Source organism: Solanum stenotomum, chromosome 3 (genome assembly GCF_019186545.1).
Source record: "Solanum stenotomum isolate F172 chromosome 3, ASM1918654v1, whole genome shotgun sequence".
NCBI lineage: Eukaryota > Viridiplantae > Streptophyta > Magnoliopsida > Solanales > Solanaceae > Solanum > Solanum stenotomum.
In genome coordinates, this window is record NC_064284.1 from 11,253,862 (window position 1) to 11,272,845 (window position 18,984).

Here is an 18,984-nt window from a genome sequence, read left to right on the forward strand (position 1 = left end):
TCCACATTATTAAGAATATTTATTCCAAATTACTTATTAATTTATAAAATTAAGGTAGAATTAATTAAAAAAATTCTGTTTTGTAGTCAATTTTTTTTAAACATATAAATAGTATATTGGTTAACTGCACAAATATTACTCATAAAGTTTCAAAAAAATTCTTTCATTATTAATCTTAATATTGATGGATAAGACACATAAGTAAAATATATTAGAATGTAAATTAGTAAAAATGGTCTTCTTATTTATATATTTTTAAGGAAGGTATGAAGAAAAAATTTACATGTAATATAGAATAGAGAGATTATTTCATAAAAGGTTATATTAAATTTTACGAAACATAAAACATTCTTATATTTTTTGTCAAAAAAAAACATGGATAAGTGTAATAAATATATTATCCCTTAACAAACATTTTGTACAAAATTCATGCGAGTCCAATAAATACTCAGTTTGCTTTGACAACTTTTGTACACAATAAATGTTACTTAGAGTACTTTTCTTTATTAGTGTAAGAGATTGATGAAGTTCACATTAAATTAACACCTTCTTAGTTCATTTTTATTTATTTATAATTTGATTTGACATAATTTTTAAAAAGTACTACTAATAAATAAAAGAATAATTTTACTAAAAAATAATTAATTTAAAAGAATAAAAGAGGGAACCAGAAAAATTAACGCAAAGACAAAGAAAAAACAAGTACAAATACGTGATGTACTATTTATTTTGACTCATTAGCCACTGTCCCATTCAAACACACTCACTTTACTGAATTCCTCAATTAGGGTTTTTACTGATTGAAATGCAGAGCAACAACAATGGAAGCAATTGAACAACACCAAAATCAAAATCAAAATCACAATCAATCATCAGATCAAACTGAAGAATTAGGGATTGAGTCTCAGAATTCCGAAACATTGTTGTTACCGTCCGATCTCAATTTCCAAAACCCTAATCAAAATCAGCCAAAAGCTGATGAGAGTGATGATGATGATGAGATGGCGATGCAAGCCATCTGCGAAGAGCTTAAAAATCTGGTCTTGAGCCAGGTTATGGATGAGGATGGAGGAAACCAAGATCTTCACCACCTTGATCGTGAAGAAAGTGGAAAACTCAAGGAAAAATTGGAAGATGAGCTTGTAAATGTTGAAGGGAATGATGATGGATGGGGATATGTCGGTGAATATGGTTATGATCAGTATGATGAGGACGGTGATGAAAACAGGAGTGGAAGTCGGAATGGCAATGAGATTGATGGGGAAAATGAAAATGGTTATGAAGGGGATTCTAAGGAAGCAGGGTTTAATGCTAATAGGATTAATAAGAGGAAGATTAATTATCCTTTAAGACCTGATGCTCAGGATTGTCCTTATTATATGAAAACAGGGATGTGTAAATTTGGATCGAATTGCAAGTTTAATCACCCTTCCAGAAGAAGAATCCAGGTACGATTGGCAGTCGGAATTGATGCTACTTTGTTAGCAAAGTTCATTTTTTTGGTCGATCTAGTAAAATTTGACTGCAGGGGGTATGGTCTAGATGAGTCTTATTTCCAGAGGATAATGGTTTGATTTACTTTCTTTTTTATCTGCTGCAATGCTCATTGAAGTAATGCTTTTAGTTGACGTTTTTTCCTAATCAATGAGTAGGATTGCAATTTATTGGTTTTACAGGGAGGTCACTTTATCTTTGGTGTGGTCTTCATTGCATTTGTTGTCTTCATATTGGTTCTATTTTGAAGCTTAACTGATGTTAGCTTCTTCTGTCAATTATTCAGCAGGGGACAAAGGAGAAGGGGAAGCAAAGGGAAGACAGCCAGGAGAGGCCGGGGCAGATTGAATGCAAGGTTGGTGGAATTTATCATTGTTGCCTATCAGGGCAGAAAATGCAAATCTTTGGATATACTGTTCTTGTTCTTTTATGAGTAATTACTTTGATCGAGTATAAAGGTATCATAACATGGTGCTGTTAGATCTTTTCTGAAATTAGAAACTTAGATTCATTGGCAAATTTGATCTCTGGTGTTCAGAATTAATGCTAAGTGCTAACACATTACTTTTGCTGATAGCTGGTCCATAATTATAGATCCCACTCTTAACAGTAAATAAAATGGATTGTCAAATGCTGTCTCTCTCCCCTCTCTATTTCTCTCGCTGATTTATTTGGGTAGTCATCATTGAGATTGTGAAGGCTATGATCAGGGTGTTCTATAAATGATTGATGTGTAGGAAGTGGTTTTACTTCATATATCCCATTTTATGTGGCGGTTTTTCCTTGCACCTGTGGTTCAAGAAAACATAAGAGGTTTTTGACACCTATGCTAATATCAACAATTAAATTAGAGGTAGTGAGAGTTCTACATGATCTTTCAAATTTCTCCCTCATGGAAGGTGAACTTTTTTTTAAAGGTAAACTGGGGATGATAAGTCTAAGTAGTTATGTGACATTTTCTTGAGACAAACTATAAAAGAAAGTATGCCACATAAACTGGTACAAAAAGAGTGCTTAAGATCATGTTGCAGCCCTAGTATATGGGAGGGAAACCAAGAGAAAGCTAATGTCTAGATTAATTTGGTAAACATTGATGTTTTGAACATGAAAGCCAAAAGGTAAACCATCAGTATTTTTCTTGATGGAATGGATGGTTTAATGGTTGAGGCGTAGGAGCAATACATTGGTATCTGAACCTTGAATTCCAGCAACAACACACAGTGTGAATCATTCTGTTCTAGTTTTGGAGGGTAAGTTTACAGTCTAGTCTATCGATGCTTGTGAGTTTTACCAGGTTGCCCCTATATTAGTCGAGGTCCACTTAGCATCCTTACTCAAAAACAAACAAGGGGAAATATATCATTAATCACAACGATTGAATACTTGCTATTTGTCTTTTATTCAATTAATAAGAGCAAAAGAATCTAGGAGCGAATGTTCACTCTGTGAAGATTAAGGTTGAGACTTACCACATTTCTTATGTCAATTTCTTGGAAGTTGTTACTACCTAAGTTCCAATTCCTTTTCTCTGTATTCTATATTGATATTCCCAACATAATAATGAGTTTAAAAACATGTAGTCACAAGCGACTTTGGGGAGATAGTTGGAATTGGAGAAACCAAAATTCCATGTCCAAGGGATTCCTTTTTGTTTTAAAGCTATTTGAGAACAGTTTAAGAATCAAGTTTAGGAAGGCGTTTGAAAGAGTTAGAAATAAAGTTGAGGGAGTTGATGAATGGAATTATAGAGTTTAGTAGAAGAGGAAGGGTTTGTAGGATGAGAAAAAGAGAAAGACGAGGGAAAGGAAAAACCAGCTAACATGATAAAACTCAGTAGGGGGATGGGGATGAAATAATTTAAAAATCCAGAACCAATGCTTTATGATGAAGTGGTTGTGGAGATTTTCCTCCAGTGAGCAAGCTCCTCCGGGGAAAGATGTAATACATGCCAAATATGAAATGGATGATCACTGGATAACTAAAATGGTCACCGGCATTTACGGATCAAGACTTTGGAGAGCCATCAGAAACCATTGGCCAAAGCTCAGAGGAAACTGCAATATTAAATTGGGTAATGGTAGGAAAACCTCTTTCGGGGAAGATAGATGGCTAGAACAAGGATCTTTAAAAACTTTGTTCCCAGATATTTTCAGGCTAAACTAGCAGCAAAGGGCCACTGTGGCAGAGATATGGTCAAGCCAAGGGTGGAATCTAAGTTTTAGAAGATATCTAAATGACTGGGAGATCCATTAGTTGGTGGAGTTTTACAAGGTCGTGGGGCAGTTCAAAGGAACTACTAATGCACATGATAGTTTGGGATGGCAGGATCACAATCAAGACAATTTCAGTGTCAAAAGAGCCTACAAGAAGTTTAATCCTTGTAACAGTCAGAGGAATGGGTGGCCATGGAAGTTGATATGAAAAGAAATATTCATCTGAGTCCTAGGTGCTTCCTATGTGGTGAAGAAGTAGAGACTGTCACCCATCTCTTCCTTCACCGTAGGATAACCGACATTTTGTGGAATGTTGGGCATGAACTGGGTTATGCCTAGGAGAGTTACCCAGACTTTGAGGATTTGGAGCAGTGATGCAAGCATTATTTGGCGTAAAGAGAGATGGAAAATCATTCCGGCTTGCATTTGGTGGTTTGTGTGGAAAGAAAGAAATCTCAGATGCTTCCAAAACAAGAGTAATTCCATCCGGACTCTTTAGGGTGGCCCAGTAGTTTGAGCTTGGGACTTCCATGTTGGAGGTCTCAAGTTCGAAACCCCTTGCCAGCGAAAGCAAGGGGTTTGCCTTCTAGGTCAAGCTCGTCGCACCAGGCTTGCCTAGTGCGGATTACCTCTCCTATGTGGTTTGCGAGCTATTGCATAGAAGCGGGGGTTTTACTCTGTGCGCACCCAAAGGATAACGGCTGCGGGTTTCCCTTGTCATCAAAAAAGAGTAATTCCATCCGGAAGATTACGATGAACTGCTAAGTTTTGTTTCTTTTTTGGTGTAAACAGGAGTACATGGAAGATCTAGAATCAGTTACAATGTTTTAGGTTCCTTGTAAATTTTGCTACAGGATTGAAGATCTTCTTGCTACTCTCCGCAATTGTAATTAGGAACCTGTACTTTGTTGTGGCAGGTTCTTATTTTTTTTGGAATAGAATACAAGTTGTTACCTTCTGAAAAAAATTGATAAACACTCGAGTGATTAGTTGTAAACAATAATCAAGGGTGCTATGGTTGAAAAATTAGATCATAACATAATTCCTTCATCAGTTAAGCTATTGGTGATAGAATGAGTAAATTTGTGAATACAATAGGGTTGATGAGTCAGAGGGTAAGGGTTAAAAGGAGAGGAATGAGGGGTTATTAAGGGATTCTTTACATGATTGCATACACATGATGTAGGTTGGACAACAAGATTGGAGGGAATTGGGTTTAGTGACCTAGGGGAGAGATGTGGCTGATATTGGATGTTTTGGAGGAGGGGATAGGGAGGCAGACATGCAATCATAAGTTGTGTGGGGAGATAAAGCTCTGAGTTAGGATGGATTCACAACAACATTCTTTTATCTATGTTGAACAAAATGGAGGCGAGCATTGTCAATGGGCTAAGCTAAATTATATTCACTCTACGAATTCAGGAGGAGTCTCACTTAATCCATTGTTGTGATTAGTCGAAGAAGAATGCGGGCTGAATGTCAAGTGAATTTAGGCCTACAAGTCCAACAGCAGACTTTTAACTTTTTCAAAGATGTACCTTCTTTAAACCTAAGGAAGTGCTAGAGGTCACAATACCTCATCTAAAACTGCTTGTTGAAGGAAGATAGACATTTGATATGACTCTGATTGCTAGCGAGTGAATCAATTACATGATAAAAGTGAGGAGGTAGAACTACTCTGTGAGCTGAAGTAAAAAAGACGCACTACAATGACAATTAATTCTTTCCGCACTAGGATGGAGAAACATTATTAGAGAAAGATGAATAGAATGGTTTCAAAAGAGATTGGAGAATATCAGTTGTATTCTCAATTTGGTCATTTTTTGGAAGCTACAAACTTTGTCAGAAGACCAATAGGCATATGTCAAGGGGACCTTTTATACCTGTTGTGGTGTTGTTCATAATGGACATGAGATACATTTATTAGGATGACATATACATTGGTGATGAGGACTGTATTAGATGTTGTACATCTAGAACGGTGGGAAAGATTGATATGTGAGTCGCTATTTGCAGATAATCTATTGGTTTTATGTTACAGAATACAGAAAGGTGCATTCGTTCACCCACCTAAGAATGGAATACTATGGTTCCAGACAATATCAAGGTTGAGGATAAATATGTAAAAGTATGAGATTATTTAGGGTGTGAGGCATTCAACATTAAGAAGTTAAAGAGTTCACTTCTGGGATAAAACTATTTTTAATAGGGAAAAAATGCTCTCAGGCACGATTTCCAAAAAGAAAATTTAGAAGGCCCCTCAAGGCTTTTGAATTCCTCTCCGGTGGTCTTTCACCATTGGAGTTTTGCGCCTTTTTCATTTCTCTCTCTTCTCCTCCATCTTTTTCTTTCTCCGAGATGGAAAACCGGATTTTTTTTCGAATGGGAGGGAAATCTTATGACATTACGAGGTCCTATTCTGCATCAGGAATATGGTTCGATTGGGTGGAGAGTCCTAGACTCTCAGTGAGAAGGATGATTCTAAGCAAGGCTGCACTCATATGGTTGTGCAAGAGATTTCATGAAGCTTCTGGCAACATAGGGAAGAGCGTTAAATCGTGGAGATGTAGAGATATTTCTACCTACATTTATTGCACACAGAAGTTCAATAAATATGGTAGATTTATTTCAAGCATTGCAGTCAAAGGCCATAGCAGGTCAGTTATTATTATTCCAGAAAACAATTTCAATGAAGGGTGGGGGAGACTTGCTGAAAATATAGAGGTGCTTATTAATGAAAAATCAAGTACAAAAGGTGTAGTTATCACACCAAGAGTTCGGCTAAATAAACCCTTTACTGGAAATGGAAATTACAAAGAGGCTATTACAAGAAGTAAATGGAATCAACTGACTGAAGACAAGCCTTTGATGAAGGAAAGCACACAGGAGGAAAATGCTCTGTTACGCAGATGCTTGGTGGGAAGATTCACTGGTGGTGGAGAGGCCCCTACCCGGAATGATGTGAGGAGATGGGCAAGCAAAACCTGGAGAGAAATCCCCAATTTACAAGGGTATGATATGAATGGTTTTCTTTTCCTGTTTGAATTCCAATCGAGAAGAGATGCGGAGCATATCCTCATGGGTGATTGGATGAGACAAGGCCAAAACCTGAATCTTGAATGGTGGTCACCGATGATAGGTGCGTTGCTGGAATCCTTCAGATTTGAGTGGTTTTGGATCAGAGTATTGGGCCTTCCCTTGCAGTTATGGAATCCTAAGGTGATGAAAGAGGTAAGGGATAGATGTGGAGGCTGACTGGAAAATGAAGAAGAAATCGAGCTGAAAAATCATCTAAGATGGGCTCGAATCAGGGTAAGGGGACTGAGGGACAGGATCCCGACGAAAATTGAAGTGGCTGACAGAGACTTTGTATACTCACTTCCGATTTGGTGTGAGCTGCCGGCACTCTACCGGAAGAAGAAAGAGGAGGAGATTTTGAACCAAAGAGGAGAGAGGGAACTGGGGTTCAGATCTTTTCACAGTTCTGACCAGAGGACAATGACTTTACACAAAAATAGGGGATCTGCAGAAGGAGAAAATATATCAGATATCAATATATCAAGAAAAGGGAAAGGAATAGCTGGCAGCAGCAGGCATGTGCCTGGGCACGAGTGTTTTTTGAATTTGCAGGACCCACATGCGGGTCCCAGTGACTTTACATGTGGTACAGATTTAAGAATGGAAAGGGATTTAATTACTCATGGGCCAAACTCTATTGGGCTCACTTCTGAGAAGCCCATTGATCTAAATACAACACAACCTTCGGCCACTCTCTCTGAAGATATTCATTCAAGCCCAATAGAGTTTAAAATGCCATTCACAGAACCTTTCACTGAAGCCATTCAAGTGCAGAACAACTTGGAGATAAGTAATTTTGTCATTTTTGATGGGAATAAGGAGGTTGAGCTTTGCATGAAGGGAAAGGAAGAAGGTTGGCGTAGGCGGAAAAAGAAAGCAGACAAGGATCGGGTAAAAAACAAAATCATGGGGAGATTCTGATAATTGATGAGGTTATCGAAAGTCAAACAAAGAGAGGAGGAGACAGATTTTTCAGACACTTTGGAAATCATGTACGCAGAGTCAGAACCAGTTCCACTCCAGATTGACATCAGTTCACAAGAGGAAGATATGGAAGCAAATGCAACTGAATGGGTTCAAACGAACATGTTAAATTTGAGCCAGCTGTTTGGAGTTGATCTTAAGGGGTGTAGGAAGGAAGCGCATGCTCTATTGATGAAACTTGATCAGAGGGATAAGGAAAATGGGCTGGGGGAAGGTTAGAAAGTCACAAAGGAGAACAACATAGCCCCAAAAGAAATCAGAAATTTATTCTTCGATGTGAATTTCAAGGATGGAGAGCCAAGATCCAGTGGCAGAATTCTAACTCTCAAACAATCATGAGTAAAAATTCTGTCTTGGAATGTAAAGGGGTTAAATGGAGAGAGCAAGAGGGGGATAGTGAGGAAATTATTAAAGCAATGGGAGGCTGATGTTCTAGTTCTTGTTGAGACAAAATTAGAGGGATCAGTAGATAACATTTTACAAAGCATTTGGAGTAACAGATGGATGAGGGTGTTAATGAAGGAGGCTCAAGGGAGTAGTGGGGGGTTCTTAATACTATGGGATAGGAGAATTTGGAGGGGGGAGTTGTTTCTGAATGGAAACCAAAGTATAACTGGAAAGTTTTCAGGAGTAAATGATGATTTCAGCTGGTATCTCAGACTGCAACAGAATAAATAGGTGAGTGCTATGGCAAGAACTTTTAGAGCTGAAGCATAACATTAACGGGCCTTGGGTAGTGTGTGGTGACTTCAATGTCACTAGATATCCGTCAGAGAGAACAAATTGTCACAGACTGACTGGTGCTATGTCAGAATTCTCTTCCTTCATTGAAGAAATGGAGATGGTTGATCCTCCTTTATGTGGAGGCTCTTTCACCTGGAGAAAGGGAGAGAATAATATTTGTGCTTCTAGAATTGACAGATTTCTATATTGTGCAGAGTGGGGAGAGAATTTTACATAGATAATTCAAAGTAGTCTCCCCAAAATTGCTTCAGATCATAATCCTATTGTGTTGTCCTGTGGAGATGAAGGGTGGAAGAAGGCTTATTTTAAATTTGAAACATGGTGGTTAGAGGTGGAGGGTTTCAAAGAGAAGGTGAAAGATTGGTTGGAGTCATTTAGTGTGACTGGAAGACCAGGTTATATTTTGGCTGAAAAGTTAAAAATGTTGAAAGTAAAGCTTACGGAGTGGAGCAAAAATAATAAGGGGAACTAGAAACAAAGGAAGGAAGATATTCTCAATCAAATTTCTAATTGGGATACAATTCAGGAACAAAGGCCCCTCACAGATGATGAACTGCTGCAAAAGACACATCTGGGCATGGAATTTGAAGATGTGGCAAGGAAGGAAGAATTAGCTTGGAAGCAAAGATCAAGAATCCAATGGCTAAAACAAGGTGACAAGAACACACGATTTTCCACAGAATTGCAACATCTCATAAAAGATTCAACTATATAGACCAATTGGAAGTGGATGGAGCTGTTACTAAGGATTAAGCTGTGATCAAAGAGGCCGTGCATAATTTCTATAAAAACCTATACAAGGAGGCAGAACAATGGAGACCTGAGTTGAGACTGCATGAGGCTACAATGATTATTGAAGAAGGAAACGTATAGCTGCAGAGATCTTTTGAGGAAGAAGAGATAAGGGTATGTTTGAACTTATGTGCAAAGGAGAAAGCCCCGGGTCCTGATGGATATCCGATGGTATTCTTCCAGACTTTTTGGGTGAAGACATCACCAATACAATTCAATTTTTTCATTCTTATCAGATTTTTGAGAAGATCTTTAATGAAGGATTTTAGGCCAATCAGCCTGGTGGGGGGAGTCTACAAGATCATTGCTAGATTGTTGGTTGAAAGGCTAAAAAAGGTGGTGTCAAAATTGATCAACAAACATCAAATGGCTTTTGTAAAGGGGAGGCAAATCATGGATGCAACACTCATTGCTAGTGAATGCATTGACTCAAGAATGAAAGGAGGATCCCCTGGTCTAATGTGCAAATTGGATATTCAGAAAGCCTATGACCATGTGAATTGGTCTTTCCTTCTGAATACTCTCAGACAAATGGGATTTGGCAGCAAATGGATAAAGTGGATTGAGGTGTGTATAAGAAAAAGAAGTGTGTCATCTGCTCTATTCGGATGATACTATCATCTTTTGTGAACCTACAACAGAACAAATTAGCTACATCAGAGGATTTTGGTTTCGTTTGAAGCAGTTTCAGGGTTGAAAGTAAACTGGGAAAAAGTAGTCTCTTTCCGGTAAATGAGGTCCCTCAGATCCAGCAACTAGCAAATATATTGGGATGCAAAGTGGAGCATTTGCCTACCATATACCTGGGCATGCCCCTGGGTAGCAAACACAAAACAATGGAGATATGGAATGGTATTCTGGTGAAAACGGAGAAGAAACTTGCTAGATGGAAGGCACAATACCTATCCCTAGGGGGTAGATTGATCCTTATAAACTCTGTTCTGGACTCTTTACCAACCTATGTGATGTCCTTGTTTCCAATCCTAACAAAGGTGGTGAAAAAACTAGACAAGCTTAGAAGGAACTTCCTATGGAAAAGCAATAAGGAGGGAAAGGGTTATAACTTAGTCAACTGGAAGAATGTTCTTCTTAGCAAAGAAAGAGGGGGTTTTGGGGATCAGAAATTTGAGGCTACAAAATGAAAGCCTTTTGATGAAATGGCTATAGAGATACACTGAGGAAGATGCAGCTCTCTGGAAGTAGGTTATAGTAGCAAAATATGGAGAACTAATCCCTGGTGTACAAAAATCACCTCTGAACCATATGGGGTGGGGGTATGGAGGACAATCAGGAACCTATGGCCACAAATGGAAGGAAATATGTATATTAAGGTGGGTAATGGAAACAAAACTAAATTTTGGAAAGATGGTTGGATGGACCAAACCTCTCTTAGAGAACTTTTTCAGATTTGTTTCTAATATGTGAGAACCCTGATGCTAGAGTGAGTGGTTGTTGGACAGAACAGGGATGAGACATATCTTTAAGAAGACTACTTAATGACTGGGAGGTGGAGAGGGTGGCATCGCTACTCGGAAAACTAGCTGGAATGATTATAACTACAACAGCAACAGACAAAATCCTGTGGAAACATAGCAAGGATGGAGTCTTCTTAGTCAACATTGCCTACAAAAGAGGACTAATGGGGATGACAGGGCCCCCAAAATATAATTGGAACTACTTTTGGAAGAGTGACATTCCTACAAAAGTTAAGTGTTTCACCTGGTTAGTGATAAAGATAGCATGTTTAATAGAAGTTCTACAAAAGAAAGGCAGACAATTGGTTCCTAGGTGTTTTTTGTGCAATTTCACACAAGGAAACAAATAACCATCTCTTCAACTTGCTCAAATTTGGAACTTGTTTCTCAACATCACAAGCATGAACTGGACAATGCCAGAACATACATTAGATCTGTTGAGCTGCTGGATTAGGAGGGGAGGCAGTAAGAGTCAAAAGAGATGGTGGAAGCTAATACCATCATGTGTATGGTGGTCAGTCTGGAAAGAAAGAAATGGAAGATGTTTTGAAGATAGATCCAATTCCATCCACAAAGTTAAATGGAATTGTATAGTATCTCTACTTTTTTGGTGTAAACAGCTTTGTATAGATGATATAGACCAGATTATAGATTTGATAGGAAATCGGTAATTATCCCTTTTTGGAGGTAGCCAGCATACCCTTAATGCTGAAGAATTCAACCTTAGTAGTTTTAAAAAAAACATTAAGAAGTTAGCGGATGCCTTCAACTGTAATATTACTCTCTTTGAAGATGTATGTATGCCTAGCATTATGTGCGACATATAAGGATTGTTGTATAGTGTGAACCAATCATCAAAAAAGCTGAGAAGAGGTACTGATCTAAAAAAGGAAAGGAGATCTTGCTCACGAGTACTTTGTTAAGCAGTCCAACTTATTATATTCCATACCTATCTATATCTATAACGATACCTTTTCTCAGCTTCTATGCCTGAATTTTAAATACATCAAAGGAGTCAGTGTTGATAAATATGAAGTTTATCCCCAGATAAGGATTAATTAGGTCACGCCCCAAACTCAAGGGGCACAACTGGCTCCTAATGCCAAAACTCAGGCCCGAGCCGACCCTGCTGAACCATTTGCTACTACCGCATGGCAGCCACACGCAATCAAGAAAACGAACAAGTATATCTCGGCTTAAAGCAAAGCCCTCAGCCGGCAAGACCCCTATCAACAGATCTGCAAAAGAAACAACTACTCCCAAGAGTTCATATAAAGAAATTGCCAACTAGCACAGAAGTCCTGATTGGGCCATCAAGGCCACCATGATCTCTATACCAAAACTGAAAGCAGGTATATAACAAGACAATGCATCACACAACTAACAAGCTTCAGCAAACCAACAAAACTAGGCTAGCATGGCCATAACGTAGCTATAAACCCCACACACTAGTCTGCAAGCCTCTAAGAGTAGTAAAGATTGGTGGGACAGGGCCCCAGCCTATCCATAAAAATATATACAACAAAAGCTAACAAACCTCCAAACTCTGGCAGCTCCGGAGGAAAGGGGCTAGCCAACCAGATAGAAGTCAATCCTGCTGCTGAGGAGGTTTACTCGGTCGTCTGTCGGGACCTGCATGCATGAATGCAGCGCCCCCAGGCAATGGGGCGTCAGTACAAAATAATGTACAGAGTATGAAAGGTAATAGACTATGAGCAGGTATCCTAATATACTGGAATAATCCGATAAATAAATCAAGGATAAGATAAGTGTACTGACCTGCTCCTAAATCTAAACTTATCAAAAATAATAAAACAACAACCTAACCAAGCCCCTGTAAGCTCGGCAGGTACAAACAACAGACAAGACCACCTACTCAGGCCCCCATAAGCCCGGAAGGTGCCAATCAGTCTATATACCCCTATTGGTAGTCCCCTAGCTTCGTAGGCAGTCACATAGCCCTCTTAGGCATTAATATAACCCCGTAGGCAGTACATAGCTCTCTTAGGCATCGACATAGCTTATAGACAACTCATAGCCCTCTTAGGCAACAACATAGCCATGTAGGAAGCACATAGCCTTCTTAGGCGTCAATATAGCTCTGTAGGCAACTCATAGCCCTTTTAGGCATCAATATAGCCCCGTAGGCAACTCTAACTCATATCCCTTTTAGGCATCCATATAGCCCCGTAGGCAGAACATAGCCCTTCTAGGCATAGATCACATTCCTGCAACTAACCACAATAGCCCCAAGGGAAACAATAACAATCCAATTGCTAAAATGAGCAATTTAGTTATAAGCAACCTATACAAATAGCCTCTAAGTCGTGCCCAACATAGGGACGCTACTAACTGAATAAGAATCTCGACAAGGGAGTATTATATCAACTCGAGCAGCCAACAATCAACAATAACGGCTACAAGTATATCAAGGATAACAACCCAATTACATTGCTCCTAAGCTTTAAGGAACATGCCGTAAGTAGGGAATAGCCTTAACATACCTTTTTTCGCTGAATTCACGTAGCCTAACGACTTTTACTCATAATCCCCTCGATACTACGACAAGGCAGGACCATAATCAACACACAAAAATTGAAGATACCACGACAATCCGATAAAAGATATGTATTTTCGTCGCAAATTGCTATTTGCTACTTATAAAAGCTAGAGTCGATGAAAGAAGGGTCTTACCTCGATCTTAAGTTCGTAATATGCCTCAAAACCTTCAAATATGTCCAAACCCGTGCTGTCCCAACACTAAAGTGTGATATGCTACGAAATCGATAAAACAAATTATACCACGATGATGAGCCCAACGCGTAGAACAACTTTCGTCAAGGACTTAAGTCGAGAAAATCTATACTTTAGTTGATCCTAGAAATGGGTTTCTCTAATTTTTCTGGTTCTTAGCTAAAAAATGAAGAAAAGGTCGAAGAAGAAGATGTATATAAAGTTCCATCGACCTATGGCCCCACCTCACGTGCCTGCTTGCGCAGTTCCACGAAAACGCGAATATCTCTCTATTCTGAAGTCGTATGAACAAACAGTTTGATGCGTTGGAAACTAGACTCGTAGACCTTCGATTTCATAGGTCGTAGGCCCCATAACTCTTTATATATTGGGAGAAAACCTCGGAAACATTTGACCCAAATTTCAGAGAAATCTTTAAAAAGGAACTTACGGTAACTTTCATTTTGCCACTTACCTAACTTCAAAACTTGAGATACCACCCTTGAACACTTAAAATATGACATACCACAACATTCTTAATATATTACCCACCCTCCTAGTCTTTCCGTGAAGATACGAGTAATTTTATACGTTTCAAAAAGGTGGGGTGTTACAAATTAGATCCTGTTGCCATATGGAGAACTTGATGATTCAGTGGAAGTGTAAAGCAGGTCATAAAATTGGAATATGTTCTTGGAATTAAAAATGGTGTTGATATTTAGAAGTAACTTCACATTTTCGAATATGTTCAACATCTCTAGCCTGGTGGACATGACCCTTGATAGGAGGGTGTGGAGGTTGAGGATTTGGGTAGAAGGCTATTAGTAAATAGTTTCGTGTCTGGTCTCTCTGATTAGTAGTATTAGTATTATTTTCTGTATTTTCATTATTGTACTATTTCTATATTTCTCACTCAGTTTTCTTTTTTTGAGAAGGTTAACTAGTATTACAAACAAAAGGAGTACACCAATAGTGTGCTCCTACATAATTACATCAAAAGTATGAAGGAACAGCCCAAAACAAAATCTATCACCTATATCCCTTATAAACTGTCTAAAAATAGGGTAATGTCTCCTATATCCTTAGGTACAGAATGGATACACCAAAAGTAAAAGGTTGCTAAACAGTTCATCTTTATACTTTGGAAGGGAATTCTCTTGTTCCCCTATAATTTCTCACTCAGTTTTCTACTACTACTTGTTCTCTGGTATGCCTTTATTTTCTTACTATCCTGCTATTATCATTGCTCCTGTCTTCATAAATGTTGAGTTTTTGCTTTCTTTGAGCCGAGGGTCTATCAGAAACAATCAGTCTCTTTACCTGACAAGGTAGGGATCAATTATGCACACATTGTACCCTCCCTAGACCCCACTTATGGGACTATGCTAGGTATGTTGTTGTTCTTGTTTGTGTGCATGTTTTGAGCACATACAATATCCCAACCAGCAGATGATTGGATGCTCTTGATAAAGAACGATATATTTTGTAGAAGATTTTGTGTGCAAATTTTTATACAAAGATTTCTTTTGATACATCAAAGTTATCTTCTATGGTGTAGAATTTTCTGATATAAAATCTTGTGTGTAGATTTTACATGGTTACTAATTTTTTTGGATTGAAGAACGAAGGAGATACATTCATACCCTGCTCTGATTTCTATGAGATAAATTCGTAGTCCCTCTTAAGATTTCTAATGTATCTCTCTGAAACTAGTTTTTTAGACTTCGTTTCAAATTTGATAAATGTTGGTTGATATAAAGGAAAATAAGAGAGGCCCTAAAACAAGTAGGAACTAGGAACAAAAGGATGGAAAACTTATTCGGAAAGAAGCAGTAAGAATTTGCATTCCAGTAAGGTCCTGAACTATTTAAGATCTAAAATAAATTACTCGCTATATCATAAATTTGAAAAGCAGCACGTTGAATTCTACTTTTTTCCATCTGTATCTGGGCCTTTAAGTTGGAACGCTTAGAAGAAGATTCCCACCTTTTGTCCTTATGTTGGAGAGGTTTGTAATCCCTTTTCTCTGTTAGGGGGAAGTTGTTGATATCCCTTGTACTAGAACCTTACCTATTTCTCACTGCTAGTAGATTTATGGCCAGGGCAGTGAGTTGATTATGATGTTCCCTCTGCTTTTGCTCCATTCTGGAAGTAATTTTCTTATTGAAGTTTGTCAGAGTGGTGATTTTCGAGCACAAGTAGGTAAATTTTAGGGATCTCCAATTAAAGGTTCTGTATGGTGGAGAAAATGCTTCTTTTGCGAGGAACTATGTAAATTTCCTTATCAAACTATGTAAATTCCCACATCCGAATTGTAGTATTTTTGTTGAGCAATAATTTGATACACATAAAATTCAAAACAACACTGCTCAATTATTCATATGCTGCAATTTTTTTACATACAGAAAATCAATATTTCGTTTATGCAGTGTTCTTAAATATCTTCTTGGATATATTTTGAGATGGGACTGAAACATGGCCGAATGTGTTTTTGGGATAAGGAAACATGATCGTATGTCATGTAGAAGCTATCAGTAAAACCTTGACTATCTTGATGTGTCTACTTAGGATCCTTTGCCTTACGCAGTGATTGAAATTGATTTTTGTTAATGATGCGGACATGCGTTGTTTACTTTAAATGATTCATGGGTTGACAATTATGAAAAAGCTTAATAAAAAATAATGACGAGAACAGTAGCTATTGGAATATTTAGTTGTTGGTACAACTGTTTTTCTTTGTTATTTTCTGAATTTTGTACTCTTTTTAAATGCTTTTGTGCTTTTTAACCCCTGGTCCTACTGCTTTTTAAATGTGTGTTCATTTCTTTTTGTTGACGGAACTTAATATCTTTTTTATGCAGTAAGTAATTTGGATACAATACCCAAGAACTTTCTTGATTTTGGTAATTACTTGTGTCTTGATTTCCATTTTTTTCCTTTGCAGTATTACCTGACATCAGGGGGTTGCAAGTATGGAAAAGCTTGTAAATTTAATCATAGTAGGGAAAAGGGTGCCATCTCACCAATTGTGGAGTTCAACTTTCTTGGCCTGCCCATTCGATCGGTATTACTTCTTTCTGTTGTTTCAGAAGTTTGTAACTCTGCATTTTCTCCCAAGGGGTCATATTTGTTAAACTTCATTTCAGGGGGAAAGGGAGTGCCCTTACTATATGCGTACTGGCTCTTGCAAGTATGGGTCCAACTGTAGGTTTCATCATCCTGATCCTACCACTGTGGCTGGAGCTGATCTATCTTCTGGACATAACAACACTGGAGCTGTTCCTGTACAAGCTGCCTCCCATTCATCTGCATCTTCTTGGTCTCCGCCAAGAGCATTGAATGACACAGCTCCTTATGTACCAATGATGTACCCACCAACCCAAGGCACTACTTCTCCAAATACTGAATGGAATGGGTATCAGGTAGTCCCTAACTTTACTTATTATCTGTTGTATGTTGTTTATGATGTGTGCTCTGTATTGTAATGTTCTACCTTCTGGTATGCTGGAATGGTATCAGCCTATCAGGTAGTCCATAACTTAGCTTATTATCTGTTGTATGTTGTTTATGATGTGTGCTCTGTATTGTAGTGTTTTCTACCTTCTGCTTGTATGCTGGTGCGTGTTTCCCATCTTTAATATAATTTTATTACCTTATCAAAAAGATGTGTTTTCTGAAGATTGCATTATCATATCTCTAGTGCTTAGCTTGGTCCTTCTGACCTCTCTCTGGAATTATCTGAAGCAGGTACTTCCATCAAGGCAAGTGATATTATATGGTTTTAACGTCTATTTCTGTAGATAGAGATGGTAACTTTACTGGTATATTATAGATTTACCTTGAAGACTATACTTGGTCCATTAAATGTCAAGGCACTCATTCTTGGGCCAGAAAGGAACTTGCTGGTTATTGGGCAATATGATAAATGCTAAACAAAATAGATTAGTTTATATTACATTATTCTTAATGAAAAAATTTATGTTACATTCTCATTTGCTGTGAAATTTCTCCAGTGAGGTTCTTTTTTTACTTTGCCTATTTTCTTAAAAGCAGTCTTTATTATTCTGAACAGTCGGGTTTTGCATTTTGTTCATAAGGTCTCTGACTTAGTTGCTAGACACCTTTGCTTCCTGAGCTTACTTGTTTCTTCGTTTTTTCTGTTTGAGGCCCCGGCCTATCCAACATCAGAGAAAAGACTACCTACTCCTCCAGCATTTGCTATGAACAACCTGGCGAAGGCCAATTTCTATCCACGGTCTCAACAGCCAGAGCAGGTTGAAGAATATCCTGAACGTCCTGGTCAACTTGAGTGCAGTTACTTCATTAAATTTGGAGACTGTAAATACAGATCTAACTGCAAATTTCATCATCCAAAGTCTAGAATATCAAAAGCAAACTCAAGTACTCTTAATGACAAGGGACTGCCGCTAAGACCTGTACGTTTTTCTTCTTTCTGGATCTTAAACTTGTTTTTCTTCCAAGAATTTTTAGTTTTTGAAATATAGGTCAAATATGTTATAGGTGATTAAATTATCTCCAAGTTGAGCCAGTACCCTTGCACCAACATAAATTACTTTTCTAGAAAGTATCTTAGTTCTCTATTTGCATTACTGATTTTTTCAAATTGCTTACTTTTGTTCCACCAACGCTCCATTTTTTTTTTTTTCAATTTTTTGTAAATGCAGGATCAAACTGTCTGCTCATTCTACAGCCGCTATGGAATATGCAAGTATGGCCCTGCTTGTAAGTTTGATCATCCAGAAAATTATGTTGGATCTGCATCACCTGCCGAGTCTGGCTTTGATCAGCATCAGCAATCACAGATGTCTCAAGGATGGCAAGGACAGCACCTGGAAGTGGATCACTGATACAGCAGTCTGTATGAGTAATTTTTGGTCCAGTTCCATCTAGAGTTTAGTTTAAAACCATATGCCAATGGTTAATCTTCTGAGACTTAAAACTCCACCGACGTGAGTATAAGTTCTCAGATCTATTTAGAGGATGGTACGTTAATCTCTCTATGTTTCATGTTGTTACAAGCGCAAGCGAAATAGGATACTGTAAATTATTGATAGAGCATTCTGTTTTAGATTAAATGAAGATATTAGGATACCGATCATGGGTGTTTATGATATCAGCACAGGGGGTTGATCTGGGTTATTTTAGCATGTTTTCCCCTTTGAATACAGTTTCAAATCTTTTTACGTCATTCATGTCAAGACTTTTTCTGTTTTACTAAAACAATTTTCAGAAATCTTTTTCCTGTGTTCATAGCTTCCATGGGAAGTTTCAGCCTCGAGATAGGTAAATCTTTTTCGTGTTCACAGCTTTCCTCTTCTTTTACCTGTGAAATATTTGAGGATCGTTCGGAGTATATTTGAGTGATATTTTGCTTTTCAATATTATTTGCCGTCAATTTACTAGAAAAACAGTGTTATTATTCACTTCGTCTTCAATTATATGTTGTCTTT

The 18,984-nt window shown here is 38.0% G+C and overlaps 1 protein-coding gene across 2 annotated transcripts; it reads left to right on the forward strand.

Annotated features, from left to right (window-relative positions):
* The first annotated feature begins 726 nt into the window (after positions 1-726).
* LOC125860635 (zinc finger CCCH domain-containing protein 67) lies at positions 727-18,629 on the forward strand. 2 transcript variants are annotated; one of them, XM_049540636.1, is made up of 6 exons: positions 727-1,448; positions 1,781-1,849; positions 16,458-16,577; positions 16,660-16,935; positions 17,680-17,949; positions 18,199-18,629. In XM_049540636.1, the coding sequence occupies exons 1-6, from the start codon at positions 822-824 to the stop codon at positions 18,379-18,381; spliced, it is 1,545 nt and encodes a 514-aa protein (XP_049396593.1). In that variant the 5' UTR covers positions 727-821; the 3' UTR covers positions 18,382-18,629. The 2 variants fall into 2 exon arrangements, with proteins under 2 accessions (XP_049396593.1, XP_049396594.1); XM_049540637.1 differs by having other exon boundaries at positions 1,784-1,849.
* Positions 18,630-18,984: the final 355 nt, after the last annotated feature.